General features: G+C 33.5%; 1 protein-coding gene across 1 annotated transcript in view; it reads right to left on the reverse strand.

Annotated features, from left to right (window-relative positions):
• PDGFC (platelet derived growth factor C) overlaps positions 1-17,017 on the reverse strand; it is a 168,229-nt gene that overhangs the window by 71,189 nt on the left and 80,023 nt on the right. Inside the window, exon 3 of the mRNA XM_054576081.1 lies at positions 7,873-8,068. Coding sequence (XP_054432056.1) covers positions 7,873-8,068 — 196 coding nt within the window. The remainder of the gene's footprint in view (positions 1-7,872; positions 8,069-17,017) is intronic.

Here is a 17,017-nt window from a genome sequence, read left to right on the forward strand (position 1 = left end):
CAGCATCACAGTATTGCCCAGATCCTCAAAAAGGACAAACCGTGAAACTCTTTTTGAATCAATGTGAGAAAGTATCTCTGGGCAATAACCAAACAGGGAAGGTGGGAAAAGAAAGGCAAATAAGAGAGGACAATATTGGAGGAAGAAGAGGAGAAAACAACATGCAAGAAAATAAGGTAAAGTCTTCATGAGAAGACAAACACTGGGTGAATCAGACATGAGTTTTGGGAGTTACGGGACACATTCTTTCTCTACTTGAAATGTTGATTTTGAACATTTCAAAACATAAAACCAAAACATCTCATTAGCCAAGGGCAGAGTCGCTTGATCTCAGATTTGGTCAGATCCCCACCCTTCATTTTAGGCCCTCTTGGGAAATTTTTTTTTTTTACATTACAAAAGTAATTTCTACAGAAGGCAAAGGATAACACAACTATAAATTATGCCATTGAGCTCACTACACTCAGAAGTTGCTGAAAAGGGCACTGGCAAAATCTCTGTAAGGAGAACTTTATTTTCTGGCCAAAAGTGCAGGTAGTAAAAAAAAAAAAACAGTAAGTACAAATTTGAAAGCTGCACTTCAACTCCTTTTGGTTCTTATCACCAACAGTGGAGATTGTTATTTTTCTACCACCAGCACCTCTTCCTCTTTCTGATGGGAAAAAAAAATGTTTTGCTTTTGGGGACAATTTCTCCACCAATCACAATTCATTACTTGGGTTCACGATGGGCACATGACCCAAATCTTGACAAGAACAGTAGCACGGATCCTACCCCCACCCCTGTGGTAGCTGGCCCAGGGATGGATATTTAGTTCAAAACAGGCCGATTAAAACTCTTTCAAGAACTTTCATAGGAAAAGTTCCTTTCTCCTTCAAAGATTGCAAGTGCTAAAATCTTGGCACTTCTGTGGCTTTCCCTGCCATTTTATGAAGAGGGAAGGATTGGGAATGAAGTCAACCACAGGGAAGCAGAGAAAAAGCAACAGAGAGTTGATGGCATCATTCAGAATCTGCGTAGAGACTACTCCTGAAAATTTTAGTAGTATGATCCAAACATTTTCTTTTTAAGCTTGTTACAGTTACGGGCTAATTTTGAAACCAAGAGTTGTAAAGTTACACATCCTTGTATAAATCCCACCATCTTTCAATTTATGCCACTACCTATTAGGGAAATGTTTTGTTAAGGTGGTGCTGTAGCAGAGTTGTAATAGTCCTAGACTTGGTGCAACATCGTGCTGCATCATCTGCTCTTCTGAAAGCTCACGTAAACCTGGGCTAAGCTTCAGAGAAAAGAGGAACATCATCTGTTCTCTACTACATAATGACCATTTATTTAACATCCTAAGTTATTCCTTGGGTTGTCTAATAGAAACATTTCTAATGTCAGAAACATTGAACAAGTGGTTGTTTCGTTCTGCCTATAAGTTGTCCTTTGGGGCAAAAGAGAATGTTACTTAGAAATTAAAAATATTGGAATATCTGTAGATTTTCTTGGTACACACATGTGTGTGGGTAACCACACAACCATCCGTCCATCCCCACTGCCACACAGCCTGTTAACAACGAAATGGTAATGGTAAAAGGGCAATATGCTTTCTGTTACTGGATCAATCACAAAATAGTTAGTTAGGCAAAGTATAAGTCTGAAAAAAATGTTTACCTGTAAAATTTTGTGTATGAGAAATAATAAAATTCCCCCAAATATTCCAACTGCCTTCAAACTCTCCTCCAGTCTATTCTGCAAGCTTCTATCTGTAGTCTTTTCCCTAAAAATATATGACCCAGTATATGACCTTGTTCTGCAGCAGCAAAACCCCTAGCTATTTTTTTTTCTTGAAAGTATTAGCTTCTGAGAACATAAGAAAGGAAGTCCAAATCAATCAGTTTAGTATTTAAAGTTCTTCACAATTTGATCCAATCCTCCAGTACAGCTGTACTCCTTACCACAGCTCCAACGCATCTCGTGCTCCAGGGAAAGTCAACGTTTGCAAACTATTTCCTATTTACCCCATCTGTGGTCTAACTCTGTCTGGAGTGCTTATTCCTCTTTACTCCAACTGTTATTTTCACTAACTTATACTGAGAATACATTCGGTGCTAGTCAGCTACTAAACTCTCACTTATTCTTTGAAGCCTGAGGCTCATTGCAGTCCTGTACTTCCCGAATTATAAGCAATCTTTCCATGTTTTAATACTTGCATCACTTTTAGTTATAACAGAGCCCTGTAGCAGACCCTACTGTTTACCTACACAGCTACAATGCACCCTCCCCTTCTTCCTTGAAACAGAAGTGATTTGTTTACATAACCAACCTACAAGTGGTTCAATACAGAAGGGGGCTTAAAAAGTTTGGGGGTAAATAATGAATTCCAAAGCCAATCTGGTTCCCCCTCGCCTTGCCAGCGGTTGAGGTAAGCATACCACAGAAAGTGGCCACATTATCATCCATAACACCAGGTGTACCCTCTTTACTGGTCTTACAGCAAGGTTCCAAAGTCTACCTTAAAAAGGTAGGTGCTTTTTGCTTAACCTATCTTTTTTGTGCTATCATGAACAGAACCAAAATTCTGAATTAAAGTCCGAACCCCAGTTGCTTATTCTCAGGCTCAGTTCTGCAGATTCAGGTTGGGAATTAATATGTAAGGAAGGGGCTTCATGTGACACCTTTGGTCTCTCAGGGCTAAAATTTAATCACTCATGCCAATAGCGACTGGTGGAACCTTTTACTTCTCTTAGTTCTTGGAAAATAAATTCTTATGATGAACTTGCGTGTCTCCAAGGTCATTACCAGCTGAGTAAACAATATCGTCTTCTCTTATTTCAGTTGTTTGGTCAAGCAACCAAGGAACATTTTTAAATAGTTTTCATAAAACAATTGTTTCCTTATACCACCCACTGCCTATACTGACATTGTAAAACTGATATAAGAAACTTACGCTAGCCTTGAAAACTGTACCTAGAAGGGGTGCCCAATCTTTTGGCATCTCTGGGCCACACGGGGAGAAGAGTTGTCTTGGGCCACGCATTAAATACACAAACACTAATGAGCAAAAAAAAGGTTTTAAGTAAATTTATGATTTTGTGTTGGGCTGCACTCATAGCGATCACAGGCTGCACACGGCCCGTGGGCCATGGGTTGGACAAGCCTGTAAAAACAATGAATATCTGAATTCCTGACGTCTGCCTGGCAGAGTAATTGTATCCACCCCCAATTCTCCAAGATAAATTAATAACAATTATTTACATACGCTACTGACAAGATACACAGTTAGGGTATGAGCTAGAACATGGTCAACAAAGCTATCTTAATGTAATCAGTTGCAGTAATAACTGAACTCCATATTTACCATGTCCTGGGATTGGTGGGATTTTCTTTTATTTGCCTGCTTCCTGGTCTGTCCGCCTCTTTGCCCAGGCTGAACGGCACGAAGGCATGAACCCTTCCCTTGTCCCCGCTGTCGCCCTGCTACCCACCGTGGTGCTCACGCTAAGGAAGTACTTGTTGAACGTAAGAGTAAGTAACTGAACAAACACCACTGCCACATTACTTCTGTTATACATAGCAGGAAGAGAAGAAAATATTAAAACAATTTTTTAATTAAAAAAACTAAGTTTTGACCACTTTAAATTCGGAATAGCAAAATATCTTTTTATTTAATTTAGCATACTTAGCATTTCTATAAATTATTAATTTTCTTTTCTAATTGGACTGGTTATACTAGACTCAGTTGTTTTTGTGAAGAAGAGGCATTATTTAAAATTGGACGGATTAATCAATCCATCCTTTTTCAAACGCTGTCTCTTATGATATTTCTTTTGGTAAAATATTATATATAATAAGTAGATTCTTTGCTTCAGAAGAGGAACAAATTAAAAAGAACTGAAAAAAGAGTTTCTCCATTAAAAATGTGCCCTCCTAAGATACCATATGTCACTACCATCAGAAGTCTTAGAGAAGACACAATCAGCAAATAATAAACAAGATACAACTGTGCCAAGCAGAGGACTAGAAACCTAATCATATATTCATGCTTGACTTTTTCTACATTTATTTATCTATTTACATGCACAAAAATTCAAATAATACCCATTTCTCAGCTCTTCCATCAGAGACCTTCATCACACACACACACACACACACACACACACACACACACACACACCCCCATTCATCTTTCCTCATCTAGTTCCACTCTACTCGCCACCATATTGCCTACATATCTTACCATGTTTTGTTCTTTGTAATGATATCAACTTTCAGAAGCATAAACACAAAACTCATTTTATCCTTTCATATATAAAAGACAATTTCAGAACAGCATTAAAGTTTTTGGAAAAAAATCAAATATCTTATCTGGGCTATCTTCTTTTAAAGGTACAACTGAAAAAAATCATTCAGGATTTTTAGATACTCCTATGTTTCAGGCTGGAGGAAATATTTTAAATGGGGCAGATTAAATTATTAAAATGAATTTAAGGGAGAGGAGGAAATATTTGTATTTTATTTTCATAGCACTATCATGGAGAAGTGTTGATTTTACCATTTTTCAGCGTGAACTTAAAGAGTACTAGGCCTGTTAGGGGAAAAAAGACAAAACAAAACACTTTATCTTGCATGACAATGGTCTACATTCAAACCACATGGTGGACAAATTTAGGCAGAAAACTCCCCTTAATACATTACAACCAAAATTGCTGGATAAATGATTAAAAGGAAACCATTGTTTTTAATGTCATTAAATTGTCAGGGAAATAAAAGGAACTCTTTGAAGAGCAAATAAGCACAAGAAATCAAGATTTCAGTGGAGGGAATGTGGTCTGGAGTCCTGGGGGTACCTGCTGAACCCTGCTGCGGGAATATGGGAGTGGGGGTTTAACAGGCCACAGTGCTGTAGAAGAAGCCTGGAGCTGGATCTAACCCTGTTCCTTCCCCCCACCCCAGCTATTCACATCTCCCTCTGCGAAATGTGCCGCTCAGTGGAAGGCTACACACCTCTGTCAGCAATTACTCTGATGGCTAACTTCTCAATAGCTATAAGACAGTGGAATGGAGTCCTTAAGGTACTGAGAAAAAAATAAACACAACCTAAAATTTTATATCCTGACTGACTAACTTCTTCCTGAGAATGAAGGTGAAATAAAGGAACTTTCAAATAAATAAGAACTGAGTATTTACTACCAACAGGCTTTCACCTGAGAGACTTTTAAAGACTATACTGCAGGAAGACATGGTTAACACAAAAAGTAGACACATACGTAGAATTATTGATTACATAAAATAACAAAAACAACATCTCGCTTGTGAAGTTAAAAAATTCAAAACTAAAATCCACTACCCTCTCCATACTAGTAAGAAGTGGGGTTAACTGTAGTAAGAACCAAATTAGCCTGGACAGAAGGACAAATCCACTTACCAGTGAACTCTTTGTAGCAACATGACATTACTATTTTATTGTCTTTATTATTGCTCAGGCTAATAACTTTATTGTTCATTACAAGAACTTCCCAAAATAACCATTAACCCCTTCAACTGAAGTATCAACAGTCCATTATCTAACATTGCTGAAGTCTTTACCTAAAATTCCTTGCCTTGTTTCCACCAATTCTAAACTACTAAATGACGCTTTCCCATTCTTAATTGAGTTTCCACAATAAAAGATCCATTTTTGGTTGTGTTTTTTCTCCCCAGACTCTGCTACAGCTATCAAGGTGGTCTTCTCTGTCACGACAGTAAGTGATAAACTCAGCATTGTCTTATCAACACAGTGTGGCGGTACCTTGGGAGTTAGCACTCCACAGTAGTTAAAATGATCTCAGAGAATTTTTTATTTTGGGAAGGAGTTAAACATTGATTAGCTTTAGATATTAATTTAAATATGCATTTCTAAGGTAACCATTAAAAGCAGGCTATAAAATGGTATACTATACATCAAGGTAAGAAAATCATCTAAGCTAACTGCATCAACATGAACTAACTTTAAAAACATCATATTGTTATTTTTGCTTGTTTTTAAATGTATATCAAGTCACAAAAGTAAACAGTATTATCCCACTAATATATATATATATATGTATACATATATACAAAAAATAATTTACTTTTTATAGGATAGTGCATTGGGAAATACATACACATGGTACAATTATAGAGAAAGTCAGGAGGTGAAGTAAAAAAAAGTTAAGACAATGATTAAATTTGCAGAGTTAAGAGGGTGTAATCAGGGAATAACAAAGAGAGGGGACTTCAGAACTAATAAGTCATTTTTCTTAAGTTTAGTCTCATATTAAGTAAACTGAGTGACAACCTAGATTAAGCATGCTGAATGATTAATTTTTATTATTTAACTGTTAACATACACTATGTACATACACACATAACTATGTACACACAGGCACATATAATACTACCTATCTCATAACACAACCCACTAGGTGTGCAGGTATCATGTAGCCCTCTTGGCACTGGCCTGTAGAAATTGGAACTAGAGAAAGAGGCACAGGAAAGCGTTAAAACTCAGGCTACTGCTATTGCTGTAATATGGTCCTTCATCTCTGACCCAAGATTCTCATGTCTTCTCTCAGCATCTATGAAATTGTAGTAGTTAACTTGCTACTTTGCAAGTAGGACAAAATCATAAACTTTTCAGTTTTTGACAACATTATGAAATTCTATATACGAAAAGAAGACAAGAGGTGCAGTGTACTCATATAGCCTTGTGAAAAACCATCAAATATGGGTGGTAGGGAAAATGGGTTTTAGCACTGGTTTAGGTAAAAAATATGAATAACACCTCGGACAGCTGCTTTACTCCTCTGTGCCTCTATACATAGCTAGGACAGCTTCTGTTCTCAAAGTCTAAGATTATAGACATAAGAAAATATAACATGAAATGCATAGTTGCAGAATGAAGAAATGTGAAAAAAATCTAACCATATAAATGTGAAAGATACAAATTGTGATGACAGCAAGTGCAAAGTTTATTTCATCTGTATTGAAATATTTATCTGTAATCTACCATGAAATGAAAATTCTCTTTTAACTTGTATATCAAAGAAAAAATAAAGAACCCCACAAAGAAGCTCAAGTAAAATATTTTTATGATATACAAATGCCACTGAAGTGAAAAACCTTCAATAAGACCACCCAACCTTGACAAGTGTATTCACATAGGATTTAAAGAGTAATATTTGTATGACATACAGTAGGTGGTCTTCTGCGTGGATGAAATACTCCAGCTGACTTTGGTTCATGAATGCTTCTAGGAGAATAATGATAAATTTCTACCAGCCAGATCATAATGTTAGCCTAAATTTCTAGTTCGTTTTCAAAATTGTATTTTTTGTGTGTGATGAAATATTTAAGCCTCTTATCACAATGTGTGTGTGTATGTATCTATATGTGTACTAATGAATACTGGATACTATGGGTAATATGTATCCATAGATGCTGATTTTTCTTTTAATAGCTTATTGTTTATATAATTGATTTGACTATCAGGGAGCTCAAATGTAAAATTTTTAGCACTAATGGTAACATGTATTCTAGTACAACTGCACTCCTTTACTTGGCTTTTTATTCTCTATTTTTTATTTTAAAATATCTTACTCTATATGTATATTTTACCATAAATTACCTTAAATTATTTTTAGAAGTACATAGAAACTAATGATTGCATATATATGTAAATGTATATATATCTTCTAATTTTAAATGAAACATAGCTTAAACAAGGTCGTAAATTTCTTGGATCACCAGAAAAAACATAACAAAAGAAAAGATGCCATTTAAAACTACATCATCAAAATGAAGTGACTTAAAAAACTGTAACAGTTGTTACAATCTATTGGAATTTCAAGTATGATAACTTACTTGCATATGTCATCTTCTGGTTCTTCAAGCCCAAATCTTTCATCAAATGTAAGTTGTATCCATACATTTTCCTCTACTGCTACTAATCTCCATACCAAGACCATATTTCTTGGATAAGTATGAGGAAACTTTGGGCTGTGAATACTTCCGTTAGTAGACACAGTAATAACTCTCTCATGCTGGGGATCTTGTACTCCTAAAACAAAAACATAGGCATAGACTTACATTTAGAACAGACATTTCAAAAAGTATAGGTTTCAAAATGTTTTTTTAATCATCCACCTTTTACCCCCCAAAAATGTTGGATATGCTTTATACAATATAAATTACCACTCTTTTCAGAACGTATCCAGAAAAAAAGATTGTTTTAACACCACTGAATAAAAACCTATGTTTATATTTATACTTCCAAGAAGTTAGTCTTTTAAAATCTAATTACTAAAATTTCAAACATCCGATTCTTTTCGAGTCCTAAAATCACAATAAAGTTAACACCCTAATCTCTAAGACCTTATCAAATATGAGGCATATCAGAACAAAAAGAAACTTGATATAACTCTAGTTTTAAAAATACAAATTATTACTGATATCCCCTAATCATGACTAGGTTAGATAACCTTCAGTTCTTCAAAACCTAGATTATCTCTCTGTGCCTAATGTAATAAGGTTTACCCCTAAAAGAATCTGGTTCCCTCCTAAAGTCAGAGAAATTCAAAGTGTGAGAGATTCAAAAGGAGGGAGATTCCTTGCTGTTGGCTTTGAGTGTGGAGGAGGCGATGTGCCAAAGGATGTGGGAAGCCTCCAGAAGCCAAAGGCAGCCTAAGGCTGACAGCTAGCAAGGAAATGGGACTTCACTTTTAAAACCTCAATGAACCTGAAGGGACTTGGAAGCAGACCCTTCTCAACAGCCTCCAGGAAGAATGAAGCCTGGCTGACATCTTGATTTCAGCCTTGTAAATCTCTGAGCAAGAATCTAGTCACACCGTGCCCAGACTTCTGCTCTACGGATCTAAGAATAAATAAAGTGTGGTTTAAACTGTTAATTTATGGTAATTTCTTGCATAACCATTAGGAGAACATACATCTTCTCTTGGGCACAAAGCTGTTTGGATGGCAAGTAATTTCTTTTTGCCTGTGTTCTTTAGCAGCAAAAACAGTAACAGCAGCAACTTTTCATTCTTTCATTCAGTATTTATGTTAGTGAAAATACATCACTGTACCCTGATAAAGTGTAATTTAAAAATATTACTCTAAAACTTCCTGAATTTAAAAGACAGTATAAAAGTCATGTATTAGAAGGGTCATCTTATTTAGGTCAAAGAATAACCTTTGGATGGTTAAAAAAATCAAAATAATTTTAACAAGTTTATTTATGATTCTTAAAGCAGATTTTTAATTCTCTTAAATAGCTATTTCAACAATCAGTTTGGTAAATATTATTTTATATTTTCTAACATAACTAGAAAGACAAGATAAAGACAAATATAATGTCCTTTGAGTATACCTAGTGCACATTATGGGGAATACCATCATATTAGTGCTTTAAGTGCCTAAATTTGTTCCTAAACTTGTCCTCAGCAGTCAGTAACCTACACAGAAATATGTTCCCTCTTACTGGATGATGATATTGATACTGTTGTTGGCTACAGTAACATACGAAATTTTAAATAACTTTATGCACATAATTTAGCACCGGTATATCTACAAAGAAGACAGAATCTATCAAGTTAGATGAATTTTTCCCTATAGTGACATTGCTATTAAGAAAATAATAATTTATTCTTAAATAAACTTAATAAATTGTGCGCTTTCAAAGATTTCTTTTAAAAACAAAGTATTTTCAACTAATTTTACAACTAATATTTTTAATGAACTAATTTTTCCAATCAGATTTACTAAAATTTAATATTTGCCCCATTTTGTCTCAAAAGAAATGCTTTATAATCCCAAATCACTCTTCACAAATATAGCAATGTATACTCTTTCATATAGAATCTAGAAAATTAAATAATTATTAAAAGATCTGAATTGCATTGTTATATCTTCAGTCAAAAAACTCATATAATGTAGGTACTTAAATTGTTTATATCATTTTTTACTTTATTATTCACAATTCCCTTCAACTAAAACTAAATATAATTTATAAACTGAAAATCTAGGCCTTATTTGTAGTAAAAGAATTGCACACTTCTTAAGTTAAACTGCTGCTTACAAAAATTCATCTCAAAATGCTGTGAGGTTTGCCACCAAACACATATGATCTGCCCAACTGTCAAAATTTTATGTAAATCTCAAACTGCCCCATAATCAAAAAGAAAAAAAAAAAGCAACAAAAAGTTCTACCAAATTAAGACTCTGCCTTTGTAGCTCTGTTACTTATAACAATCATCTTTCCAAATATATAAATTAGTTATTTTAGTGATGAGCTTATTACATATTTTGTAACTATTTTAATGAATGTCTGCTTTTCCTATATCCAATAAACAGTATACACAAAGAAAATACCAATGAAATAAAACAATTGTTTATAGTCAAGTCATTAAAATATTTACAACATACTCTTTTCAATGTATCCTAAGCAAGAATAAATTATTCGTCATAGATGATTTTAGCATGAAAAGGAAAATGTGTACAAACACTAAATTTTTAAATTAAAAATATACACTATTTTACATTATCCTGCACAAGCCCTCTTAAGGTAGAAGTATCAAAAACTAAAATGAAACAAAAGAAGAAAAGGAAAGGAAGAGATGTTAATGATGCCAATACTATAAAATTGTTGATCATGTATGTACACTTACAATTCAACTGTATAGAATCATCGTATATTCTTATTGTATTCAATAAGTTGAGGGTTTAAATCAAAATAACTTTCTAATGTTTGCCATGCTATTAGGTCCTTTGAAGCTATGCGTATTAGAGATGAAAGAGAAGAGAAATAAGAGGATCATAAAAGGTGATAAAAATAATAATTGAAAATTCTATGCTATTAAAAAGATAACACTAAAAAATAGCTTTCTGTATAATATACATAACTCATAAAGAAAGATAAATCATCCATTTCCTTCTCTATTCCAATGTTTTAAGTTGTTTTTTGCAGGAAAGACCTGTAATACTGAGAATTAGGTAAAAAAGAAATGAGTCACCAATCTTAGTTTTAGTGTGAGAGTGCTGAGAAATTCTGGGTGCTGCTGCACACAGTCAAGGTTGTGGCTACATGTCACGCATACACTGGGAGACTTCACAGATGTTCTGTGCAATGTTTGATGTGTTACTTCCAAATGTATGTTAATTTCAAATTGTGTATAAAAAGATATTTCTGTAATAGTTGCATCTATTTTCAAATCCTTACTTGACAAATAACACATATCCACTAGTCTTATTTGTGCTTTGATGTGCTCACTGTTTTTTCTCCTGTGATAATTCTTCCTTATCCTCATCTTGTTACTTTGTTTATAATAGCTATTTCTTTTTCCACTCTCATTAACTCTCAATTAACAAATTTCACTTTTAGCAATAGTTAAAATCATACGGCCTATACACGTAAAAGCTAGCTTTACTGCTTCTATGATTGGCACCTTTCTGCCTTGGAGATCCAGAGTAATCTCGTTGTAATTTTCTTTGATTCCATAGGGAGAAGATATACTTGAGCTCCACATAACACACAAATATCTTTCCATAAATTCCATATGATATAGAAGTGTCCCATTTTCATGTTTAGTATTTTAAACTCTGACTATTAATGCAAAAGTCTAATATACTAGACAGAAAATTCAGACTCCATCAGTTCAACTATTTACCATACCTTTAAAACATGAGAAAAATAAAACAAAGATAATCAACAAAGTGGGTGTTTACCTCAAACTGTTTACAAATTACATGAATAAGTGTTCACTAAGGAAAAAAAAATAAGGGATTGCTATATTAAGTAAACCATAAAACAACATATTTATGTGCTCAATTGAGGTTCGTGAATTTATTCTAGAAGATAATCATTTTATACCTCCAAGGAAATGAATACTCAAAAATCATATATTGAGAACCTATTATGTTTCTTGCACTGTCCCAAGTGCTTGAGACATCAAAAACAAAACAAAGCCTTGTCTTCTTAATACGACAACTTGTGGGACTTTAACTGAGTATCATTACTCAACTAAGTATATTGATAAACTAACATTCAACTATCAAAACCCACTTCAGGTGTTACCTAGCTTATGTGCCATTCCTACAGTCCTTTAGCACTGCACATTTTAATCATAATGCATGGGATGATCTCTCTTTCTTTTCTACCATACGATAAACTCCTAAAAGACAAAACTATTTTTATTGAAGTCCATAACCAGTATCTAGCATTGTGCTCAGTACATGGCACTACTTCATACATAGCGATAGTAGAAAGAAACTTGATATACCAGAACACAGAAGAAAACAATTTTATGTATATTTTAAAATTTCATCCTTCATTCCTAAATTTCCTGAGACTATTCATATAAAGAGATTTTACAATTTATATGACCACTCCAAAAAAACAACAAAATTATCTTCTAGAGGGCAGGCCCCTTGTAGTATAGGCTTCCCCTACTAGGTGAGTGTTCTAGGAACCCCTCTGTATCAGTGTACCAGCTGGTGTTACTGTTAGAGGCTACCTTCAGCTTCAGCAAGTTTTCTTGAAGACTCAACGTGTTTGCTCATTTAATAGTAAGTGATTTACAAGCGCACCTGCCCACACCATGCTGAGTGTTCAGCAGTTTTTGACAAAATGTGGCCTGATCCTTATGCCCCACCCTCCCTATTCACCCACTTTTGCCCAGAGCTACTTTTATGCATTTCCCCAGTTGAAAAAAGTCCTCAAAGTTCTGCCAATGTGGAAGAGGTGAGACAAAAAACAGCGGAAGCACTAAAAGGCATCAAAATCAATGAGTTTAAATTAAGTCCCTTAATTTATACTTGATATCTTACTCAAAATTCATCTATTATAACCTACATGTATTTTTCAGCTTAAGGGGATAGGTACTAGAGCACTCATTAATGAAACTTGCCATTTTCTTAATATGTTTGCTTATTTTTAAAAAATAGAACATTTTTATAGTCATTTTAACTATGAAATATAAATCAATTGGTGATAAAACGTGTTATTTTAGGACAGACATTTGATATTATTTATATTTTATAACCTAGAGATAGTCACAAATTACTTTAAAGATCAATGAAGTGAAAATGGTATAAATTAATCACTTTATTAATTACAAATCCGTATATATGTGGAGAAACTTTGTCCATCACATTCTAATTTAAATACAATGAGAGAAAAAAAATTATTATCAGGTATCAAGTTTTTCTGAGGTCAGAGAATAGGAGATTGTTATACAAAATAAAACAAAATTGGTCATATATATAAGGATTTCATTTTCACGAACATCAAATTGATTAAGCAAGACCCACTGTTTTTTAGGCAGTGATTCTAAATTTCTGATTTCCTTCAACAGGTTGAATTAAAAAAGAGAAAAAAGAGCAACTTTGTAAGAGTAAACATTTTGCCATTCTTTACCTGAGACTGTCTTTAACAAAGGTTTGAATTTATTTATTTATTTTATTTTTTGGTACCTACTTAGAAGTATAAGAATTTAGCCATTAGCCTCCTATCAATGAGCAACAGGAAGAAAAAAAAGAACAGTCCTCAGAGAGTTCAAAGCAAAACTTCCACGTGCAACGAAAGAAAGTTCGTATAGTGAGCATCTTCTCAGCATCCCTCATCACCACTGTGCAACATCCACTGAACAAAGAAAGGCAAAGTTTACCCTATGCAAAAGTATTCTTGGAAATGCAACGTAAGTCCATTTCCCTCACTGCATGACTGGCTCTAATAGACCAATCAGAGTGAATCCAATGGCTTTCCCCGCCCCCAATAGGTGGGAATTAGACCATTCCGTGTGCAGAAGTAAGGCCCAGAACTACTGTAGCCATTATGCCATCATAACAGAATCCAGTCTGATGCAAAAGTCAATGCACAGAAGTAGGCAGATACATAGCAATATTGAAAAAAGGAACTACATTCCAGCTCAGGCTGCAATATAAATTCATTCCATTTCTGGCCTTCTCAGGCACATGACTAAATAAATCACATTTACTACATTTAAGTTAATTAGAGTTAAGTTTTTTTAAATACATACAATCAAAATCATTTATAAAGTGAACACGTTTGGGTTTGCCTGGTGTGGCCTTGATTTAGACCTGTTAGCTGGTATGATTGTTATTACTTTTCCCTCTCATACCCTAAAATATCTGAATTTGCATTATAAAGGATACAGCAGTAAGATCTATCAAAATCTTCTGGTTTTGAAGCATGAGATACAGAAACAGTAAATACTTGACTGCATGGTATTTTAGCTGTAAGGTAATGGGAAAAGTAACCTATTTTTGTTGTATACGATAGGGCATAATGTCTTAAGTGGAGGCTCAATTATGAAAGACAGACTGGCAATAATCTTTTTACCTATTATGCTATACAATAAATATCCAAGTATATTAAACACAGAATCTTCTTAAAGTTTTTATCACACACAAATTGGTAATGAATATAATTGTATACACACAATTACACATACCACTATAGTGAAACATGTTTAGGCAATGTTATTATTTTTTATTCTGTGTTAAATTGTGCATTATTTTGAGTATCACAAGAAAACAAAACCATAATGTAAAATAGAGATAAATTAAAAGTAATTCACATTACAAAAAAAAAATTCACTTTAAAGATTTATTATTGATTCTGTTTTCAATATTTATTCAGCTCTTTTGTTAAATTAAAACTCTTACTCAATTAGAAAGCTTACATAAAATAGTAAGAGCTCTGAAATATTTTAAGTGGTAAAATGTATTTGTATGCAATATTATGATAAAAAAACTGGCTAATGTCATTAAGTACAAATTCATAGTATACAATCTTTAATCAAATGAATAAGCTTATTTAAGAGAAAACATGTTTAGCAAAGAACCTCATCTGTTTTGGAGACTCAACATCTGTCAATTTTTTATCTGCACAGGACATATAACTTACAACATTCAAGATGGAATTTACTAGCAATTTCAAATATGGATAATAGCTACCTATTTTTTTGTGAGCACATAATGTCTAGATACAATACTGATATTTAAAATTCATCCATGAAAATAATAATTAAAAGGTAATCAATACAAACCTACTATTTCAGAGTAAAGTTCAAATTAGACCACTAGTTTATGCCTTCAATGAATACTTAAGATATGTTTAATTTTTCTTTTAGGTTAACCTCTGAAGTGGGCAAAATAAGTAATTCCTAAGGAATAATGAAATAGAAATATATGTATTTCAGTCATACATTCAGGGATCATAAGTGCTGAAAAAATGACTTTACTACTTCCTACTTATATTTAACATTTTATGTTGAAAGGCAAATTTATGTATAATAAGTCTATGAATTTCTTATGAATAATATTCAAGAAAGGAAAATAATTTATTGGGTCAGTACTATACAAATTATATTCTCTTAGCTTATGTTTTGAATGTCATTAAATGCTGTAAATAAGTGACAAAGTGTTTGCATTTCCACAAGCAATACCTGAGATTTACAAGTTATATTTGTAGCAAAATCTTTGGTTTCAGTAGTAAATCCACATAATGGAAGCAGGAACACATGAAGCTCAATTATACTGGGACCTGATTGCCCTTACAGGCCTGATTAAATGTAAATATGCTCAGGAATGTTCTAGCCATTCCACCCCACTGGAAAACATTGCCTTCCTTCCCCAAACTCTGAGCTCAATAACTCTTGTCAATCTTAACATAATGTTAAAAAATGAATAGAGTAAAACATCAGGCTTTTAAGAGAACTGAAAGCAATAAAGTACTAATAAAACAAAATTTTGGTGGGAAAATAGGTTGCTTAAATTTTATTTCTGAAAACAAGTATATTTTTAATAATGAGAATACTTAATCATGCCAAGCTATTTCACCACAGCTTAGATTATTTTGCCATCTAGCTGGTTACTATAAAAGAGTAAATAAGTATCAACATGAAGATAGTAAATACACTTTATTCTGGAATTGGTTTAAATATATCCATTAGCAGAACTCTTTAGCAACAGGTAGCTTTAAGACAATAGTTTTAGAAATCAAACCAGAGATCCAGAGACAAGAGATCTAAAAAGAGAGGCTGAAATATAGGATGGAACAGATTCAAGAAGATACATCCTTTTATTCAAATAAGGACGAAATTGAACTTTACAAAGTCCACCAGAAGTTTATTGTCTAATATCTCATTGTCACTAATTGCTTCAATGTTATTCAGTGTTATCCAAAAATATCTACTTCACTATCTTCTGATCGTAGTGAAGACTTTGAGGATATGTCTGTCAGATTGGACATTGTCAGAGGCCACACGATTCGAGAATCCTTCGTTATGGTATCTGCGCTGCTTATATGAGTGTAATCCCCCAGACAGCAAATGCACCAGCTGCATTTGCGACCTCCCAGCAAGTGAACAGACCTGTTTGAGCAGAGCATTTCCTTGAAAATTCTTGCTCATGGAATCCAGTTTTGATATTGAAAACTCTCACCTATGTTTCTTATAATTCAACCCATTTCTCTTCTTGAAAGAAATAGAAGACTGTCCCCTCAAATGGAACAAAGATAAGGAAACAAATGACCAAGGAGTGAGAAGTAGCAGCAGAAAAGTAACAGAAAAAAGTACAAATAAGTTTGTAAGTTGAACTTAATTGCAGTAAGTGCAACAATACTAATTATCTGGAGAAATTGCCACTACTCTTATTCACAAGTTGAGGTAGGGCTTTTTAAAGAAAAAAAAATATGCATAACATAAGCTTTAAAAACAACTATACTAATAATTCAAACTATATGATTTAAATTTACAGTGATTTCGGCACAACACTCTAAACCTTCCAAATATTTATTTTATAGCAGTTATCAGACCTCAAAATTTGCTTGCAATGTTATATTCTTATTAAAAGTCAACCGAAACAAAAGATTTGTGGTGTGAGGCAAAATACAAAAAACAAAACAAAACAAAAAAAAAACAACCCTCATATAAAATGTATTAAACCATTACTTATTAATTAACAAGAAACTTTTATTCATTCCTATATG

Source organism: Pteronotus mesoamericanus, unplaced genomic scaffold, assembly GCF_021234165.1.
Source record: "Pteronotus mesoamericanus isolate MK-2021 breed Mesoamerican mustached bat unplaced genomic scaffold, CSHL_Meso_final contig_32, whole genome shotgun sequence".
NCBI lineage: Eukaryota > Metazoa > Chordata > Mammalia > Chiroptera > Mormoopidae > Pteronotus > Pteronotus mesoamericanus.